The 21,356-nt window shown below is 37.6% G+C and overlaps 1 protein-coding gene across 4 annotated transcripts; it reads left to right on the top strand.

Moving 5' to 3' along the window:
* The first annotated feature begins 6 nt into the window (after positions 1 to 6).
* On the top strand, positions 7 to 20,497 carry LOC108750044. Of its 4 annotated transcripts, XM_018489238.1 has the most exons (11): positions 665 to 978; positions 8,177 to 8,579; positions 9,304 to 9,457; positions 9,693 to 9,916; positions 10,756 to 11,088; positions 12,254 to 12,340; positions 14,038 to 15,379; positions 18,353 to 18,448; positions 18,531 to 18,883; positions 18,952 to 19,277; positions 19,472 to 20,497. In XM_018489238.1, the coding sequence occupies exons 5-11, from the start codon at positions 10,802 to 10,804 to the stop codon at positions 19,786 to 19,788; spliced, it is 2,808 nt and encodes a 935-aa protein (XP_018344740.1). In that variant the 5' UTR covers positions 665 to 978; positions 8,177 to 8,579; positions 9,304 to 9,457; positions 9,693 to 9,916; positions 10,756 to 10,801; the 3' UTR covers positions 19,789 to 20,497. The 4 variants fall into 4 exon arrangements, with proteins under 4 accessions (XP_018344739.1, XP_018344742.1, XP_018344740.1 ...); XM_018489237.1 differs by lacking the exons at positions 665 to 978; positions 8,177 to 8,579; positions 9,304 to 9,457; positions 9,693 to 9,916 and adding an exon at positions 7 to 296 and having other exon boundaries at positions 10,760 to 11,088; XM_018489240.1 differs by lacking the exons at positions 665 to 978; positions 8,177 to 8,579; positions 9,304 to 9,457; positions 9,693 to 9,916 and adding an exon at positions 211 to 288.
* Positions 20,498 to 21,356: the final 859 nt, after the last annotated feature.

Genomic DNA, 21,356 nt, shown 5'->3' with positions numbered 1-21,356 from the left:
ATACGTTCGCTCGGCGAATTTTCTTTTGCGCTAGCGCAAAACGCGGTTCGCCGCGCCGCTACCGCCACCGTTACATCGCTGTCCTTTGGCCGCCTACCATCGTCGCCGCCGCCCGTCGTCGTCGTCGCTGTCGTACACGCGAAGGAATGCCGATGACTGTCAACACGGAAATCGGCCACCACGTATCGCCATTTTGTCCGCGAGCGCATTGTTGGCGTACCAGTGCCGATAATCTCCCGGCACAACGAACATTGGAGTGTGGATCGTGCCAGAGGCTGTCGACGAAAGGTAAATTCATCAAACGTGAGACGTGTGTGCGTGACATCAGTGAGGCTTTAAATCTCGCTTTAAATCTCTTCGCTACATACATACACATATATTATGTACATACATATTCGCACTCGAGCGAGCAAAACGGCGGGACGGGGGAGGCGGCGCGCATTTCGGAAAGAATCGATCGCGTCTCACCGCGCTTTACCGACCCCGTTGGAATTCGGAACGGAGCAGCGCGTATGTGTACATACTACGTTCCCGGGGGTGACGTCACCGCGTCGGCACCACCGTCGGGACGGCCTGCGCGTCCCCCGCGCGTCTCCCATCCCCTTCTCGCTGAGAGAGGCCAGTCTCGCCGCTTTGATCCGCGTCCCGCGAGTCACTCCGTGGTCTCCGTGTGATCGGCACGTACGCTCGCGTTATTCGTCCGGCAGCAGGTTTCTCCTCCTTTCCTTTCGATTTTTTTTTTTTTTTCGTTTTCTTCTTCTCTGTCGCTCTTCCTTCCCCCCTCCTGGGGGGGGGGGATTCGCACGTCCGGGGGACATGAGCGAAATAACGCGAGCGGTTGCTAGGTGTCACGGTCACGGATGGTGAGCCGCGATAACCGGACGGCCCGGACTCTTCGCGAATCTTTTTTTCCGCGTGTCTCTTCCGCCAGGTCGCGAGAAGAACTCTCCGTTCCTTGTCGACGTCGAGTTTCTCATCGTGAGTATCAACGAAACCCTTTTTTACTTCTCTTTCTTTACTTTTCTCCCCTGTTTTCTCCCTTACTGACTTTTTCCGCATAGCCGTTGGAGAAAGAAGTGTATATCTACACTGTTAAATGTGTGTCAAAGGAGCCAATGGTACCTTAGTCCTTTGAATTAAATAACGTTTTATTACTTTCAGCTTCCATGTCTGTCAAAATGTCAATCAATCCATTTCTGTGGTTGATTTCAAAATAACAACGCCCGTATTAATGTTGCACTCAATAAATAACATAAACTTAAGTTCCAGTTCAGATTTTATACATTTTCGTGAGGTAAATTTAATAATTTAACTGCATTGTTTCAGTTATTCGAATTCCGATTAATGAATTGAATAATAGTGGCGACCTATAGAAATTATTGAAAATGATTCAAATTGTGGGCGTAATTCGACATTGTGAATTTAACGGTGTGCTGCGAGACGATTCGTGCGGTATATGTGACTCGCGTTATTTCCATGTTTCCTTTTTTCTCCCCTTTTCGCGTGGCCGAAGAACGCCGAGGAACGAAGAAGGGTTAGGTTACCCGGCTGACGGCGCGTTCGATAAAAATATTCGTGGATATCGATACGCGCGCGCAAAGACTTCCCCCCGTCCTCTTCACCACTTTCCCGCGAGTGCGAAACGAATTATTTATAAAAAAAAAGGCGAAAAGGAGGAAGACGGATGCCCGCTGTCAAAACGATGACGTGAGTTTCTGGGGAATAGGTATACAAAAAAAACAGAGATAAGAGAAAGAATCGATTAAATTTTACTGCACAATTACACAATTACGAATTTTGACACTGATGAGAATAAATCTAATTAAATAAGAGAAATCCTATTCAATCAAAACAGATCTTATTCAAACAGAAAGTCATTATGACAAAATGACTCGAAAATGATTATTAAAAGTCATTTTTCAATCATTTCCGATTTATTTTAATGTCATTCTGTTGTTATTATGACTTGTTGTTTTGCTTGTAATGCTTCAATATTTTTTTGTGAATTTATACACTGTAAAAAATACAATGTTAATTTTCATTTATAGTCGTATAGTGGACTTCCTGAGACATGCATAGATGTTAAAATTAACACAAAAATGTTAATTTTAACATTTTTGCAAGTCTCAGAAAGTCCACTATACGACTATAAGTTGAAATTAACATTTTATTTTTTACAGCGTATGCATTTCTGCAAACTGTCGAAATCTTTTCCCGGTCTTGAGATGTATTCATGAGAAAAATTGGAGTACCTAGTAGTTATTGAATTAACAAGTAATTTTTAATGCTAATAAGCATCTTTATAAGACCAGTATTCATAGTCAATTCTTATATTTAAGCTTTTGTACTTAAGAGAGACAGTATAATCTCAGATACAAGATATTAAGACAGTTTTATAATAAAAATGAATTGTGAATACCAACCTGATAGTATTAATAACCATATTTAAACGAATAATAAATCTGCGAAAAATATTGCCTCACAGATTCGAACCTGAATCTCCCGGATTTATGTAATCAATTATCATAATTACATGCGTAAGAGAGAAGAGAAGGAGGAAATTGTAAAGATTCAGACGGTTACATCAACACAACACCACGTGTCATATTTAAAAAATAAAATTATCTGTGTGGACGTTATATTCTGAGAAAAAATAATGATAGCAATTACGATAATTACAATTTACAATTTGTCATTTATAATTTAAATATATAATAATTTATAATCATTTTTTGGAACAACTGTATATTTATAATTGTTAACCATGCATAGCGAATTGTGTGATTAATAATAGTACACACAGAGCACTTGAAAATCTTCAGTTTTGTTTTAATTTTTTGTAGATATTATCATAGCAATAATAAATGAATTAAAAAAATATATATTCACTAATTACGATTGCATTTATACTGAATAAAAATGTTTATTTTATTCACTACTTATTTGAAACTTATTATTATAATTTTTTTCAGCCAACTATATATATATGATTATATATATGATAATGTTCGTGATTATTATCACGAACATTATAACAGTAATTACCACAAAAATGGAGTTTCTAATTATTTTATCATACAATTTTATAGTCACAAATATCAAACACTTTTCTCTCAGTATACAGTGACGCATAAGTACTTATTATTAGCCGTTTCGGAAATTGATACTTTCGCATTTCTATATACACTTATTATATCGGTCATTTCTGTACACTTGAATGGTATTCATAGTTCGTGTTTATTACAAGATCATCTTAAGTTCATTGTTAAATATCAAAGCAGCAATGATAACTGAATCCCTTGATTTAAATGATATTTTATTACTTTTAACTTCTATGTATGTCAAAATTAATCTATTTCTGTGGTTGAATTACTTACTTAGTTTCAAAATAAATAAACAATGTCGATATTAACGTATGCACTTAGTAAATAATAAACTAAATTTGAGTTTCATACATTTTTAATACATTTCTTTATTCAAATTATTTGACTTAATTGTTTTAGTAAGATCTATTAGGTTCAGTTAAATTAATATTGATTAGAAGTAGTTGCGACCTATAAAAATAATTAAAAATAACTGAAATTTACTTATTATGCTTTAACATAGCTCTGTGATTGAAATTTATGATATTTTAAAATTATGACATTTCAAAATCAATGACATGTTTTTCTTACTTATAATGACATTTTTAAATTGTATTAAATGGCCTTAAATATAAGAACCGACTATGAATACCGACCTCAGTATAGATTCTTTTTAAAACCGATATTCATAGACCATTATTCATAGCCGCTTCTTATTTTTAAGATCGTCTTAAATAAGCCAATCGCAGAATCGTATTAGCATCTCAAGACATTACTTAAGACAGTCTTAAAATAAAACTGAGTAATTGGAAAAAAAATCTGCTTGTGTTAATTAGAATTCTAGTTGAAAATAGATAAGTCAGAATTTTCTGATTAAATTTATTACAATTTTAATTAAGAGAGATAATCAGAATTCTGATTGATACGATCAGAATTTTCTGCTTCGTTCATTTTCAACTAGAATTTTTTTTTTAGTATATAAATCAGCTATAATTTTTGTATTTGTTGTTTCTTATAATTCTTATATTTAAAATCATCTCTTAAATACAATCTCAAGACGTAAATCAATTTCATATACATATTTATGGCATTATTTAAGATGATCTTGAAATAAGATTAGACTGATGGGTACTTAGACTTTTCTTTTGTAGCGGAGAATCTCTAGAAAAAAAAGAAAAAGATAAAAAATATATTTTTTTTTGTCTTTATGAAAAAGTAACGTTAAGTAATATCAAGTAATATCCTCAGGGAATCGCGCAACGAATCGCCCATTCTTTCCCATCGTGCCATTCGATTTCCGCGACGATCTGCACCGTTTAGGCTTCTCGAGGCCGGATGATCACGCGGTTTTTCGATTCTCATTCCGTAGCAATGTGTGTACACGAGTAATTTCACCAAAGTGGACTCGAGACAACAACGACGACGACGATGATGGCCAAAAATTTTCATAGTTTCTGCGCACTATTAATACACCCTTTCCGAGATCGCGGGAAGAGATATAAAAAGCAAACGGAGAGAGGTGTACACGCGGAAGAAATGCATGCCGTAAAGTTATTTATGTATCACAGGCCAGCGTATAACGCTGAACCGCGGTACTTATAAATTTTAATACGATATACAGCTCGCGATTTTGGAGTAGACGGGACAGACGTAGCTTGTGCGTACGTTCGTCGGCTTCTTTGGTTCTGTAGTATCCATTTCTGTCAATATAGATTACCTTATTACTTAAATTATTAACTGCAATCTGTTAATTAATGTAAAGTATTTATTTATTTATTCTAATCTTGGTTTAACTTAGTCTTTATCTTTTTCCAGTTAAATTTTAATACAGTTTTGTATGTACAGCTTGCGATTTTGGAGGAGAGATGGGACAGACATTCGTCGGCTTCGTTGGCTTTTTGCTATCCACATTTCTGTCAATATAGATCAACCTATTATTAATTTTAATCTATTAATTAATATAAATTTAAGCAACGGAGTTCCATCAATGTAAGACTAACTTTAATCTCAGTTTAACTTCCCGTTTATCTTTTTCCAATTCTTAAAATTGAAAAAAATTGAAGAATAAACTGAACAGAGATTAAAGTTACGTTGATGGAACCAGGTCTTTTTTGTTCACTTTAATTTTGGTTACACTTCCTTATCTTTTCCTAGTTTCAGAATTAAAAGGATTTAAAAATAAATCGAGATTAAAGTTAATCTCTGTCGATATTAGAATTGGGGGAGGACAAAAAAAGATGGATATCTATTTCTGCAAGCGTAAATTAACTTTAATCTCGATTTAATTTACTCTTTCTATAATTCTTAGAACAAAAAGAAAAGCGTAAAAAGTAAGTTCAACTGGATTAAACTTGATCTGTCTTGATAGGAACGAGCAAGAGTTAGCTGAACCGAGGCTAAGGTCAATCTATGTATATTGATAGAAATGGATGTAAGACGGCCGATGTATATCGATCTGCATCGCATGCTCTTTCCCTCTATATCTTCCTCTGCCTATGCCGCAGAGAACAGGGGAAAGAGGAAGTGGAGCGTTCCCGTTTGTCTGTATCCGACATAGAGATGGGTACGCGAATGTTTTTCCATTTCATTTATACCCTCGGCGTGCAGGATGGGATATCGATTAGAAGCTTTTACATAGCTATACGCTATCTCGATGAAACTTTAAGGTCGTCGGTACGCACGCACACGCGAAGCTCTCATCCTATAAAACGCGGATCGAACGGTCTTCGACGTTATCGTATAGAAAAAAAATGTAATATATTATCAGCTTTAGCCGACAGCAATCTAATTCAAAATAATCTTAATTCAACGATAATATTAGTAATGAAACAAATACTTCGTACTTTTCTTTTAATAAAATCGCAGGATTGTTATCAGTCAGAGAAAAGGTCGGGGAATTAAAAGATAACCGGGAAAAGTCCGGGAATTCTTTTCCTATTTCGCTATTAAAGGAGCTCTGTTAAAGGAGCAGAAAAGACTTGATATGGAGAAAGAAAATAGAAAGAGATTATTTGATGAGAAAAAAGGAATTAAAAAGGAAGACATTGCAAATTATGCCTGACAGAATTCATGACATGGAAAAATAATTGGGAAATTTTTTTCTGTTCTGCTAAAAACCCTGGAGATATTATTTGCTTCATTAATTTAGTTTAATTTAGTGCGTACAGTTTTATATGGAAATAGAAACGTAAAAACGCAAAATGATGAGACGTTAGTATGACTACTTTATGTTATAATGCCTGCCAGATATTTTATGTGAGACAAGAAAGCGGGGAAGAAGGAAATAAACGAATATAACACAATTATTACACAGAGTAGTTTCCATTTGGTGACACAAGTCAAGTATATATATATATATATATTGTTCTATTTTTATTATTCTTTAAATGTCAAGAAAGATAGAATGATGTTTATGTTGACTCGCGCGCGCGCGCGTGTCGCTAAATGGGAAACACCCACGCATAAGTATGTACGCATTAATACTGTTATTATAGATAAGCAAAAGTATTTTCGATTAGACTGCTGTTAGCTAATGCTATACATTTTGTTTTTTCCATGAGTGCAAGGCTATCTTTTTTCCCTTTTTACAAAACATCGAATCCTGGGTGATACTCAGGATGTTTGTGCAATGATTCATATTTTCTCGACGCTTGCTGTGAACTTAGAAGTAAATCCTGGAGGTACACGGGAGAACGTGTCTAAATACGAAAGTACACGTCTGGGCGGACGTGATCAGGCCACTTTTTCTCGGTCTCGCCGGTTAAACGCCGGTTAATGTGGACGTGTCCGGCGATAGATTGCCGTAGAAATTAATTAATAACGCGCCGACGCACACCGCGCCGAGTTATGTCACGACCCGTGCATCGCGTCTTACGTAAGCTAATTGAATTGTAATCCATCCGAGAGAGTCACGGAATCCGCTGGCGAATGCACGTCACCGTTCCCCCTTATATTACACGATCGCTGCTCATCCTTCATTAATATCCCGCTAATCTTCGAATGGCATAATTGTCGGGAGAAGAAGGGCGTGTCTGTTCGAATAATACGGGTTTCGGTGTCGAGTTAATGCGATTTCCGTAATTATTGTTTTAGTCGTCCAAAGGACATTAATCTTACGAGGCCCGGCTGTTTATCACCTGTTAACATATTAAATGACAGTTGTATCTTGACAAAAAAAAAAAAAAACAACACTAAAATCTAATATATCTAAAAATTCCGCTAAATCTGAAAAGAATTATGTTGAATCATAAAAATAATTAAAATAATTGGAACGCTTAAATTGATTGTTAAAATGTTAAAATTTTCTGTAGCATTATCGTCGTACTTGGTATCCTACATAATTATTTTAACGATCCAATATAATTGAAGGACTTGTTGTAATAGTGGGTTAATTTGCGTTTTGCATAATCGAAGTAAATGAACTCTAAAGTGAAAATGATGGAAAAAAATACATAGTTGGAAACTTTCTGGTAAAAATACATTTTACGTGTTTCAAGTGATTGCACTCAAATTTTTGTGTGAATTTTACACAAGACGAATATGTTAGAAGATAAGATAAATATTATGCAAAAGAATTAACACAAAAAAAATGTAATAGTTACATTAACACGTGTTTTATCCATTTACCTTAGAATTTTCGTTTTAAAGTATATCATTTTTATATTACTTATTTACTTACTCATAAATTGTGTTACTTTAGCTAAGAAATGTTGAATATTATTTTAACACAAAATATTCACAAATGACATAATCACTTTATATTAAATTAACGCTCGGATATGTCAGAAATTTAACACAAAATTTCAACAAGCACTTTTGGTTTTAACATAAATACAAAACTTGTTACTGTGTACGAATAGATGCACGATCAATTGTATTATTTTCCATTACTTTCAGAATCCATTTACTTCGTTCTTATAAAATATGAGTTAGCCTATTGCAGCAAATCCTATAATTATTGTCAGATCTGTATCAAACTAAACTCTTAGGCACTTCAATAAAACCATTCTTTCCGCGTGTCTGCAGTATCCATCATATCTTTTTTCCAACCCATATTTTTTCTTCATCTCAGTTCTGGATTTCTTTCTTGACAGGTAATTGGTGACCATCCTGCACGAGTATATCCCACGTCAATCTACACGTGTCGCGACTCACCGCTTCTGGTCACAGAGCGGGCACGCGTTGGCGCTTCGTGTAACGAAATCCGAAACGACACGGTTTATATTGGATATTCCGGCGTTCTAACTGCGCATTCTGACTCCGGTCCGGCGGAAAAGCGGGACGGCTGCCAGATCGCAAGGAAAAAAAATCATCCCGGGCGTCAGATCCGCGTCCTATCGACTCCGTCGTTTGGCAGCGCCGTTAACACATCCGTCACTTCCGTTTCCTCATCTCCATTACGAAAATTACTCACATATACGTGATAATCGATGAACCGCGGCGAAGCACAAATATTATTTCATAAAGAAACACGAAAAGGCTAAAGGTTTGCTAAAGGTATTGATATTAAAAAATTTGTCTAGATACAGATCTGAAAATAATTTTATTCAACCATCAAAATAATTATATATGCTTAAACTTTGATAACAAATGCTTGCAAAAAGTTTTAATATTCTATAACAATCGGTTTGAGCGTCCTACGTAATTATTTTGATGGTCCAAACAAAAATATATTTTCAGATCTTTAGCTACACGTAAAGAAAAGCTTTCTGTACTGAAACACCTAAAAATTTTAGCAAATATAAATCTGAAAATATTTTTGTTTTTACCACCAAAACAATTATTGTAGCGGTGTTCATCATATTTGAATTTTCTACACAATTATTCCAACAAGATTATGTTAAAATCTGTATCTAATTACATTTTTAGATACTTTAATAAAACCGATCTTTTCATATACTGAGACACTGAATTGATTTTGTTGAAATATCTAAAAATTTATATCTACAAATTTGAAAATAATTTTGTAGAAATCTCAAGCATGGTAACTGCAAAAAGTTTTAACATTCTAGTCACCATTTGAGCGTTCTACATAATTATTTTGACAGTCTACTGAAATCATTTTCAGATTTGTATCTAGCTAAGAAACATTTTTAGATCCTTGAGCAATTCGTTAAAGCTATTCTTGTTGTGTAGTAGCTAATAAAATTTTAAATTCTTCAGCAAGACTATTTTTTCCCTGAGTGATTTACGTCTTTTATGTTGACTTATCTCTCGTCAGCTGATACTGAGCGTATCGTTCGACAATGTGATATGATTTTGTTCTCGAATGGACCGTCTCTGTAATCTTTTTGCTGGATATAGTCTTCGGAGAAGTTCCGTAGAAAACGAGGGCAAGGTGACGCGATATATCTGAGCGAGGGACGAGGTCAGAGGTAAAGCGCGAATTAAGCTCGCCGCGTTGCACCGAGAACGATACTTGCTTGTTTTGCACATTTTACATTTCGCGGACTTGCACGATTTTCAATCGCGTTACGAAGGTCGACCGCGTTGTATCGCCGCGCGAGGCAATTATCGATAATGGCACTCGTTGAAATTGTTACTTTAACGCACGTATTATATGTGTACCGATTGATAATGAGTCTTCTGACCTGCGATACGGGCACGCAGATTCCAACAGTTATCAGATTCAAGTTCGAGTGATTCTCGCGAGAGGCGTCGGATGTACTCCGTTTCTCGAGTTGGATTTACCGACAAAAAGTCGTCGATCCAACTTCCTGTGGTAGATCTCTCGAGTGCGACGTCCGCGGATGTCCGCGATTCTCCAACTACGAATACACATACATTTGATCAGCGTCAAGAAATCTTTGTAGTAAAAGCGAGAAAAATTTCAAGTAAATTATTTCTTACTTTATATCGATTAGAGAATGACTTTTCAACACGAGACACAGATGACACAGTATATCACAGTGAATCATAACATTTTTGTGGTTTGCCAATGTTAAACAGAGATGAAATAATTACTGTGTTACACCGTCTCTTGTTGGAAAGTATCAAAAATAAATATGTTTAATTAAATATAAGTACCTCGTGGCACTAAATAGTTACAATATAATTATCATTTATAGTCTTTTTAGACACCTATTATATATTTTTGGTAAAACTATAAACATAATGATGATTACTCATAGCAGTAATAAACAGGTTCTAATTATACTACGCAATTATAATCAAGTACACAATTATTAGAGAAAAGTTTTTATGATTATGTTACCATAATTATGGTTATTATTGCTACAATGGTAATGATAATATATATAACTATATGTATTTTTTCAAGAAATATAATATATATTATTACTAATTAATTGTTATTAATAATTGTTATTAATAATAATAATCATAATTAATGGCAACGTGTACTTATAATCGCCGATACTAAAAACTTTTCTCTCAGTGTATCTCTGTTTCATTTGTTGAAAGTTTCGAGAAAGGATCTTTGCGCGTCGCAATCGGAAGATCGCGGTTTCCGGTTCCGTTCCGCGAGACCTGGAACCCCTTGAGGAACCAGGAACGAGTTCCGCACGAAAGGTCCCTCTCGAAGTCGCAAAGACTTAGTTAACGTTGCTAATAAAACTCTTGTCTCCTTTCCTCTTGTACGCATATTCATTTTCTTTCGTATTTATTTTTTTTTAGAGTGCGCGTGAGAATAGTGCAGTAAAATGAATTTCAGGCATTCGACGGAGAAGCTCAAGGAGATCGGCGAGCCGCAGTGCACAATGTCGTATCATCGCGGCGGGCAGGCGGGCGCCGTAGCGGTCTCATACAGTACCAGTCCAATGGCACCGCACTCGCCCAGCCGAAGGTACTCGAGTGGCACCAGCGGCGGTGGCACCACCACCTCTGCGCTCGGTAGCTCCACGTCCAAGTACAGCAGCTACCGTTCCACCGGCTCATCCTCGATCCTGGACCGACCCACCAGCTTCTACACATCGTCCTCGAGCTCGGGCTTGCGCTCAAACTTTATCTCTTCGGAGTACAGGAGGTCCTATTGCGCGCCAGGAAGGTTAGTATATCTCGTCAGTATTCCTTAGTGAATCCTCGAGAGTGAATCCTTGCATCAGCGATCGCCCTTGTGTATCGCGGTTTATGTATGTTCATTTTTATTAATGTAAATTAATTTTGATTTTTATCTTTTTCCAATTCTAAAAATTATAAAGGACAAAGAGTAAATTTTAATCCAGTTTTACTCTTTATCCTTTATAAGTGGAGTTAATCTACGTTGGTTTTCATCAATGTAAATTAACTTTTATTTTGGATTAATTTACTTTTTATCTTCTTCTAATTTTAAAAATTATAAAAAGGTGAAGAGTAACAGAGATTAAAATTGATCTACATAGGTTGCTACTTTCTATTAACGTAAATTAACTTTAATCGTGGATTAACTTTTTATTTTCTTCTATTTCTGAAAATTGTAAAAAGATAAACATTAAAAAGAGATTAAAGAGTTAATCTACATTGGTTTCTATCAATGTGGAGTGGATTAACTTTCACTTGGTTTAACTTACTTTTTATCCTCTTCTAATTCTAAGAATTAGAAAATCACAAAAAGTACAGTAAATGGAGATTGAAATAATTAATGTAATTTGGAAATGGACATTGAACGTGTAAATTTTTCTTAAAGCAACATATAACATAATCTTTATACAGAGTCAAATATGATGATTATGAAATTAAATAATTCACACTTTAATTTGAATCACAATATGATTTAACTCTTGTTTCTTTTATGTACAACTGAACATGTCCCGTCACATTTTTTATGCTGATTGAAAAGAGAATATCTCGTTTAATACCGATGTAATATTTATCGCGCGAGTTAACAACGCGTGGAGAAACTAGACACGGTTGAACGGCAGGTTCCGCCGAGTCGAGGAGCGTGTCTTGTAATCACGTTAAACGATGTTTTTTCCTTCCTATCTCGATCTATATGAAATCTGATGATTAAAGTCTTCAATTAAATACGCAAGAAGTAACATTGCGCGCTGTCGCAATTTTTTTCTCGGTTGATGGATTTTACGATTGACTAGATCTGAAACGATGCAGTCAGAATTGAAGTATAGGAAGGTCAAGTTTTCGATAGTATTGTCAAAAGACAAATGTACAGAGTCAACGCGCTCCCGAAATGTTAGAATTTGACAAGGTGTTTATATGTTCGATCCAACCCGCAGCTTCTACTCGTCGGCTTCTACCGGCACGAGCGTCCGCAGGAACTACTCATCGGAGTATCACAGTCGATCCACCTGCTCACCCGCAAGGTGAGCGATCCACGATGTAGGATGTAGATTTTAGGAAGATAGCGAAACACAATTGTCCCACGCACAGAGTGCGAAAATTGAAGTGTTTACACGGAAAAAATAATTTCGTTGAAATACTATAAAATGGGGTAACTGGCTCACAAAATCAGGGTAACTTTGATCCATATTTTGATAATGCTTAGACAGCACGCATATCAAAATCGAGAAATAAGACTTAAAAGTATTTTCAAAAAGTTTTAAAACGTTTTTATATCCTGACACGCTATCTACATATTTTTAAATTCAGGTCAAAGTTATTATCCCAACTGGGCCAAAATTATCTCATTTTACAGTACCTAAAAATTTAACTAAATATCTAAAGATAAGAATTTTATTGGGCCATCGAAATAATTATGTAGAACACTTGTTGATAGAAAGTTCAAAATTTTTATCTGCGTTATTATGCTTAACCATCTTATATAATTGTTTTGATGACTCAACAAAAATAGATCTGTATATATATCCAGTTAAATTTTTAGAGACTCCAGCAAAAGCGTTTGCGTAGACATACAAATATAATGAGCATACTCCAGCAAGAGACACAGATGATACAGTGTAAAACAGTGAATCATTTATTCCGTTTTTAACATTGGCAAACAACAAGATGAAATATGATTCATTGTGTCACATTGTATTAACTGTGTGTCTCTTGCTGGAAAGCGCCCAATATTAATCAATATCAAATCGCCCGCATCTTTGAGATAATTTCCTACAAATAATTTTATAAAGTGAAAAAATTATTTTATTTTTACTCCTTTAATATATGATAATATTTTCTATCTGTTTCCTTCTCATGATGTCGCACCTGATGTCGAATATCTACGTCTGAACTGAAAGTCTCGCGCGTTACTTACCTTGCCTTACCTTTGTGTTCACGTCACTATAACTCAATTACAAAGACACAATATGTACATCCCCCATTCGTATGTGACTGGCATTAGTCCTATGTTAAAGGTCGAGGTCAGCATAAACTGGTCGCGCTAGATCCGCTACCTGTTATTCCGGGTCAGATAGCTTCGTCCCTATCTCGGTGTCGTTAATCAAAGCGTCCTTTGCTCTCATCGTCGAGGTAACGCAAAGGAAACCTAGACGGTATAAAGCACCATTGAAATCCGCGGCTGTGTTACGTCGAGAGAGCACGTAGCCGCATTTATTGATTTTAAATAAGCACGCTCGCCCTACGGAATGTAGTCGTGGACCTTGACCTCACGAGATTATCCAGCCTGTGTATCTGCACGCGGCGTTCGCGGCGTTTCGGATACCTCTGTAGTACCAGATTTTCTCTCTTTAGGTCCCAGAGATCTCACTCCACCCTGTATCTTCAACCTGCGTTATTCCTCGAGAGAATATATTTAAATATCTAGTACGAGCGTGTCGGCGTGGTATGAGGCTGTCGCGCCTTCGCGAACGGTGTCGCGAATCTGATTTAGTGACCTCCAAACCTCGAAGTAGGAGTAGTTGCGCCTGGTTGCTGGCGGTAGAAACGCGCATATCTCAGTAGCATGCACGCGCGCGAGTCCCGCCGAAGAACGGCGTCTATACTCGCGCGCGTTGCATAACGCGATCTCGCGAGGTAGGGGAGCAAAGGACCTTGGCCAAAGGCCCGGTCCGGCGAAACGCGATGACCGCAATATTCTTATGTCGGGCAAATTTTGCAGGTCAGTCTCGTCGTCGACGTACAGCGAAACGGGCGGCAGCAGCGGCGCCGCATTAGCAACAACGATCGTCAACGGCACCAGCAGCAGCAGCAGCGGTAGTGGCAGATACATCTCGACTACGCCAAGCGCCTCGGTCAACTCGTCCACGTCTTCGAGAGAACGCGGCAGCGTCGACGCGGCCGCCGCGGCCGCCGACATCATCAGCAGGTACTCGCCAGCCGGCTATGTGCCTAGTATTCAACGTCAACAACAGCAAACAAGCGGCGGCAGCGCGCATCACTGGAAGCACCGTTCGCCGTCATCGGCCTTGAGCGAATTGTTCGGTGGGGACGAGCGCGAGGTCGAGCACAAGGATCTCCGTCTGGAGTCCTTGCTCTCCTCGTCGTCATCCTCATCGTCCGTGGCTACCGGAGCGGCCGGTCTATGGTCCAAGTCCAGCAAGAGAAGACCGTCTACCAACAGCACGGTGCTCGCCACCGTCGGGCATTCACGTACGGATGGCGCTGTTTCTCTCGCCGAGGTAACAACCATCGACGATCACGTTACCCGTAAACCAAATGACGACGACGACGACGACGGAAACGACGGTACCAAGGACGACCATCACAATAACAACGGCAACGCCGGCAACACGGGGCGCGACGGCAACGGCGAGGATATCGCGTGCGGATACGGCGTTAACAACAACGACAACGAGCATGACGACGGTAACGACGTGGACGGGGACGACGACGGAAACGAGGACGAGGACGGCGACGACGCGAATGACGACGATAATCTCAACAATTGCCACCACCGCTTCCACCAGCAGCGTCGCCACCGACCGAACAAGGTCTCGCCCGCTAAGCGTAACGTTCTCTCACCCGCTGCCGCCGCCGCCGCTGGTGGTTTGATCGGTGTTGGTAGCCTTGACCTGTTAACTAACCTCGCTACTAATCCTCATAACACCGAGCTGCTGATCAATAACAACGCTCAGGACAAGGTAACAGGAAGGGAGGAGGAGAACGAGGTTACAACGAACGACGAGGTAACGCGCGGCATCGACGATGTGCCGTCGATCGTGTTTCTGCAACGCGATCGCGTCAGCGATATTCCTGAGGATGGCGAGGAAGAGAATAGCGCATTCAATAGCACAGACGAAAACGATTTCGGAGGAACGATCAACAACATAGCCGGTAGACCGTCCGTCGCACACGGCGACGACCCGTCCATCCCTTCGACGTCGAGGAGAACAGATCAACCCGGTCTCTTTTCGTGTGCTGCAGGCAACAGTCTGACATCGTCACCGACGAATCCATCCACGGCACACCAGAGTATCTATCGCGGAGTCAACGAGCAATACGTGAGTACGCTTGTAAAGGAAGTAATACGCTCTAGCGCGGAGCAGCATAGACTACGTTTAATCCTTGATGTTTATTAATCGATTATTAACAAATGTCTTTACGATCCTTACGTCCACTGTCGATTTTTATCAATGTAGATTGACTTTAATTTATCGATTTATTTTTATTTTTTTATTCTACTATTAAGAATTAGAAAAAGTAAATTTAACCGAGATTAAAGTTAATCTATTGGTAGAAATGGGCCTACGATTTTTCTTTCTCCAGTCATTCATCTTTGTAATTGTTCATAGTCAATGCTGTGCCGTGACTATGTTTTTAAAAGGTTTGTTAACCCGTAACAGATGGAACACATGGCTTCTCGTGATCCTGGGACATTTTTCTAATTGTTAAATAGTGTAATTATTTGGAATAATTTTATGTGTTTCACGTCTTACTTTATTCTATTCATGTAAGCTAATTATTATACTATACAGCGCAGAAGTTTGCAACGTTATTGCAACGTTGCAATGTTGCTGGAATGATCTTACTGTATGAATATATATATATATATATATTTATGTAAATTTAAATATTGTAATTCTTAACGAGAAAAAGATTGAGCATAAGAAACCTTAGTAGATCTCAAGGATACTATGTTTCTTTAGTATCACAAAAAGTATGTGTTCCTGTTATGGGTTAAATCGACAAGCACGAATCTTTCGACGGTAGTACCAAAGACGTGAGTATAACGTATGTTGCGTGGATCAAAATACAATCGAATCACTGTCGAATATAAGTATAGATTCAACGACGCATGTTCTTCTATATGAAATATGTATACCGCATATATATAATTATACGTGTGAGTTTATATATTTGCAGTTACAGTGACTGCGTTCCTCAGAAAAGCAGCTGTTGAAATATCTTTAATATGATTGGTTTTTGTCCTTAGTTCCTCATTTCTAAATATGAAATAAAAATAAATTTGTAAAGGACCTTTAATATTTAAAACAAATAAAAAAAAATTGAAGTGTGATTGAAGGTTAAATTTACATGCTTATGCCATTTACATCGTCAGTCGCCTTTTAATTTGTTCTTTTTTTTTTCTAAATGTAAAAATCATATTAAAGAATCTTCACAACAGTTGTAAAGTTGCTTTCTTTGTAAGACGCAACCGATATCAGAATCGTATGAAAAAAAATCCTTACAAGAAGCATGTAAGTTTTGCAAGTCCGATTCATTGTATGCTCGTTCGATTATGAGAGGAGAGTAATCTTCTAAAGGAGAGATTTTATGACAAAAATTTGTCCGTTTATTAATGCACAGATTCAATCATGCCTGAACATACGTTAGGAGAGAGAAATTGTGCCGTTGCCATATGATTCGTTTACTTCCCCACCCGGTCTTGTTGCGAAATCTCTTTGCCCTCTCGCTGTCTCCAACTAGAGCCTCTTCGAAGTTACTGGTGTTTTATTAATAGCTCAGAGCTCTTTCTCTCTCCTTCTCGAACTCTCCGTAAGATAGAGGCACGTTGTCAGCGAATTCGCATTCACAGTATGTCGTGGTAATTTACGGTAGCCGACCGAGTTTACATGTTTCTTCACGCGACAATTCTCCGTCAGAAATGCATCGATTCGGACGAATAATCGCGATTGTAGTCTTCACGCCTCTTGCATATTGTATCTACTCGAATGATCTCTAACAGGATGGAGTTGGCAAGTCACCCGAGTTCATCTCTGCACTTTGGAGGAAGGAATCGAAATTCCAAGTTCTCGCGTCATCTCCCAATGATAAATGACACGTTCCTGAGAATACATTTGCCGTCCGAAAATGATATCGCGAGATATCCGGCCGTTAAAGCGTTTATTGACACGTACAGTAACAAGCGTGACGTATAGATAAATGATGTATTTTTCGCTCGGACGAGCGACAGATTGTGCATAACGCACAAAGAAGTTTTAATCCGGCGTCGTATCGTTCGTGAATTCCTTCGAGATAGAAGTCACTGCGTGTAAACTGGCTCACGCTCAAGCGATAGGATGGGCCTTGTGGTGTTTGTGGACAGTAACAGCCTTCGTGCTCACTTACGCCTTCTTTCTCGGTATCGCGACACCTTTGTTGTCTTCCAAACGTGTCTCTTCGAGAATCAGTTCGATACGCATTAATAATTCCACGATAATTACTCCCACCGTGCCACATGAGATCCGATCTTCGTTTGTGCATTCACAGGTGAGTATTTACGTGATTGCGACTTCTCGGCAAATTGTTGATTGTCGATCACGATCAATTTTGTCTTTGTGAATTCAATGTAGTTGCCTACACACACAAAAAAAATAATTTTGTTGAAGCGTTTAAAAATTCAACTAAATACAGATTTGAAAATTATTTTGGTAAAAAAAGTTTTGCTGCAAAAAGTTTTTATGTTTTAGCAACCAACTTGAACATCCTACATAATTATATTGCGTTCAGATTCTTACTCGAGTGCCACCCTGATATTATTTTATTTTTGTTCACAGAGTGTCAAATAAGAATAACATGGAGCATTCGGATGGGAATCTAAATGCGCTGTTTATGATGTAACAAAATTATTTTTAGATCTGTGTCTAGCTAAATTTTTAGACATTTTAGCAAAATCGTAATATAAGCACTACAGCATTTTCCATTTGTCCTATGTGGATGTGTGTCTTTTAATAAACGCCGCCTGACGGAAGCGTCTACATATATATTCACACGTGTGCCTAACAAGTAAATGTTATTAAATCTAACGCGTCATCAGTTTTTGTGTAACGCTGTGTAAGTTGTTTGCTATCGCGAGATGCTTAAGTCTTTTTTTATCGAGCGATTTGCGATATTTTCGCCGATCGGAATGAATGAATGAATGCTCGGACACTGACGATTCAAGACAACAATATTAGCAACGACTCTATGCAATATCATCTAATTAATAATAACTAATATTTGTATAGAAAATTAATTTGCTCAATGTCTTTCAGGAAGGAAGCCCGACTAACAGGTCGGCACGTAGCCGTCTGCAAGCTCTTCGTGATGAACGATGTGGTCTAAATGGCTTACGGAATATTGGAAATACAGTGAGTACATTTTTATGGCATCACGAAACAGTCGTCGTTTTTCTCGTAAATTGTTATATTAATGTGTGCATGACTGTTTTAGTGTTTCATGAACAGCGTGATTCAATGCTTGAGCAACACAAGGCCTCTGTTAGAGTATCTACTAAACGAACAATATCTGACCGACATAAATACGACAACGTCCAGCATGAAAGGTGCTTTGATCAAAGCGTTCAGTCAAGTGATTCACGAATTGTGGGAAGTGGGCGGTGATCACGTAGTGAACACGACCGCGCTTAAGTCTCAAATACAGAGATTCGCACCACGTTTCATGGGCTACAGTCAACAAGACGCTCAAGAGTTTCTCAGATACTTGCTGGAGGGTTTGCACGAAGATGTCAACAGAGTCACTACAAAGCTACCGCCCATACACGGAGACATACCTGATAGTTGCACGTAAGAAAATTATTTGCGTGTTTAGTTTTCAATGTGTACGTAATACTTAACATTATTACCTTATATAGGGATATGCAGAAAGCGGTGGAGAGTTGGAAACGATATCTACGCAGCGAAGATAGCACGATAGTCGACGTTTTCGTCGGACAGTTACGTTCATCTTTACGTTGCACTTCCTGCGATCACGTATCAGTCACTCTTGATCCATTCTGGGACTTAAGCTTGCCGATACCAGCCAGAAGCGGTACGGTAAAGCTGAGTCAATGCTTGGAGCATTTCACAAGAGAGGAGGTATTAGATGGCGACGAGAAACCAACATGTTCCAAATGTCAAATGAGAAGAAAGTGCACCAAGAGCTTCAGCATACAGAAATTCCCGAAAATTTTGGTTATTCGTATCCTTTTTTTCATCATTTTGATGAATATTTATTCATCTGGGAAACGTATTATGAAACTGTTTGGAATGGATTATTAGTATTTGTTTGATACATTATTATTATTATTATTATTATTATTATTATTATTATTATTATAGGTAGATATAGTTCGAATTGTAGGAAAAAGTATTTTTCTTAATACTATTTATTAGATTTGAAACGTTTCTCTCCGATGGAGCGCTTTCGCGGCAAGCTGAACGTGATGGTGGACTTTCCCCTGACGGGTTTGGATCTCAGTGCCTTTGCCGCCCCGAGAGTTCCGGGCTGCACGTACAATCTGTACGGGGTCGCGAATCATTCTGGCACCACATACTCCGGTCACTACACCGCGTACTGCAAACACCCGTACTCGGGGGAATGGCATGAGTATAACGACAGCCGAGTGTCCGTCGTGTCATCACGATCGGTCGTTTCCAGTGAAGCCTACGTACTGTTTTACGAACAACAGCCTCACAGTTCTCATTTGTAACCTTACGCCATATTTAGAGAGTAAAACAACCATCTTGCCTCTCTCGATACCTCAGCTCAGCCTAGTAAAACTGTCTTCTGACGTATTGAAAAGCGACTAAACACTGAAAGAAACGGAGGGACATCGTCTCTTCTCGGACAAGACCAACGTGACCTTATTGGCGATAATCGTGTCTCTTCCCGCAATACGTTTCTCGACGTAGTGTCGCATACGTGTAACATCTTTTCATAAAAAAAAAAGCATACGTAAATCGCTATATAATTGATAATTCAACGTAATTATGATATATACACGTGCTTTTTGACGTGGAAAAGTATTTCCGCGATCATGTTTGATCTATATGGAAATTATTTTTTTACGTAATATTTTTTGCAAGTCCTAATTTATACATTGAGATCGTGTTTGAGATAGGAAGACGATACTGTATTTATTCGTTACTTTAACCGCATGTGGGGAATGTTTCTATCTAAAAGAGAAACGAAGGTACGAGGGTACGAGGGTCGCCAAAGATCACACATAGACACACACACACACACACACACACACACACACAATACACGCAATGCTTCAGATGTCTAGTTACTTTTGAATAGACAAGTAGTGACACATCTTCTGTCTCTTTTTCTCACTCTTCATTGAACACATGGCGACATACAGCTATTTACTTTTGTAAAATATTTTGTTTAATATATATAATCACAGTCAAGAGTTATTTATTATAATTTATGGAAAGAGAAAAATAATAAAATAATATATTCGATATTGACACAAATATAATATATATTATTATACATATATATTATATTCTAATAAAAATAGATAAAGAAAATACAATTAGGTGAAATATCGTGTAAACTTTACAGAAAAAAGGTTTTCTTTTCTTATCCAAAATGCGAATGCGTAAAAATATCATCAAGAGAAAATTTAAAAACCTTCCCTTCCCAATTTTGTATTATGCTACGTTTAGTGCAAATTTTCTCAGAATTTTTATACAAATTATAACGCTTCCGAAATACTGAGAAAGTCTACTTTTCTTAAAATTTGTCATACATGTGATAAATTTTTAAATTTTCTGATTTTTAATTTTATAATTTCTGAAAGATACCTTAAACTTTTTTTTATATTTTATATGGTATTAGAAATTACAGAATAAGAAATTGTATTCACGATACTAGAAATCAGTTTGAAATCTCTATTCTCAGATGGTGAAAGAATTAGCCAATCGCATTGGTCATGTGATCGAATTGTTTAAATGTTATTTGTTAATTATTTCGTTGGTCGAAATTTCTCTGATAAACACCAAGGGCGTTTTTTCGTTATGCAACTAGAAACAATTGCGACTAAGGCTATCTTCTTTTGATTTCCTGTCGCTTCTGATTGGATAACGAAAATACGCTTCAAGTAACGTATTTGTTGGTTGTAATTTTCCATTCAATATAACTAATATATAATTGTATTATGTTAGATTTTTTATTGTTATGTGGAAAATTAACCAACACATAAGTTAGTATAACTTGGCGTTTGCTGGATCGGAGCGATTTCTAATACCGTGGATTATATACAGTTTT

This window comes from Trachymyrmex septentrionalis, unplaced genomic scaffold, assembly GCF_001594115.1.
Source record: "Trachymyrmex septentrionalis isolate Tsep2-gDNA-1 unplaced genomic scaffold, Tsep1.0 scaffold32, whole genome shotgun sequence".
NCBI lineage: Eukaryota > Metazoa > Arthropoda > Insecta > Hymenoptera > Formicidae > Trachymyrmex > Trachymyrmex septentrionalis.
The sequence above is the reverse complement of the archived record's forward strand: the minus strand, read 5'-3'. Positions and strand labels throughout refer to the sequence as shown.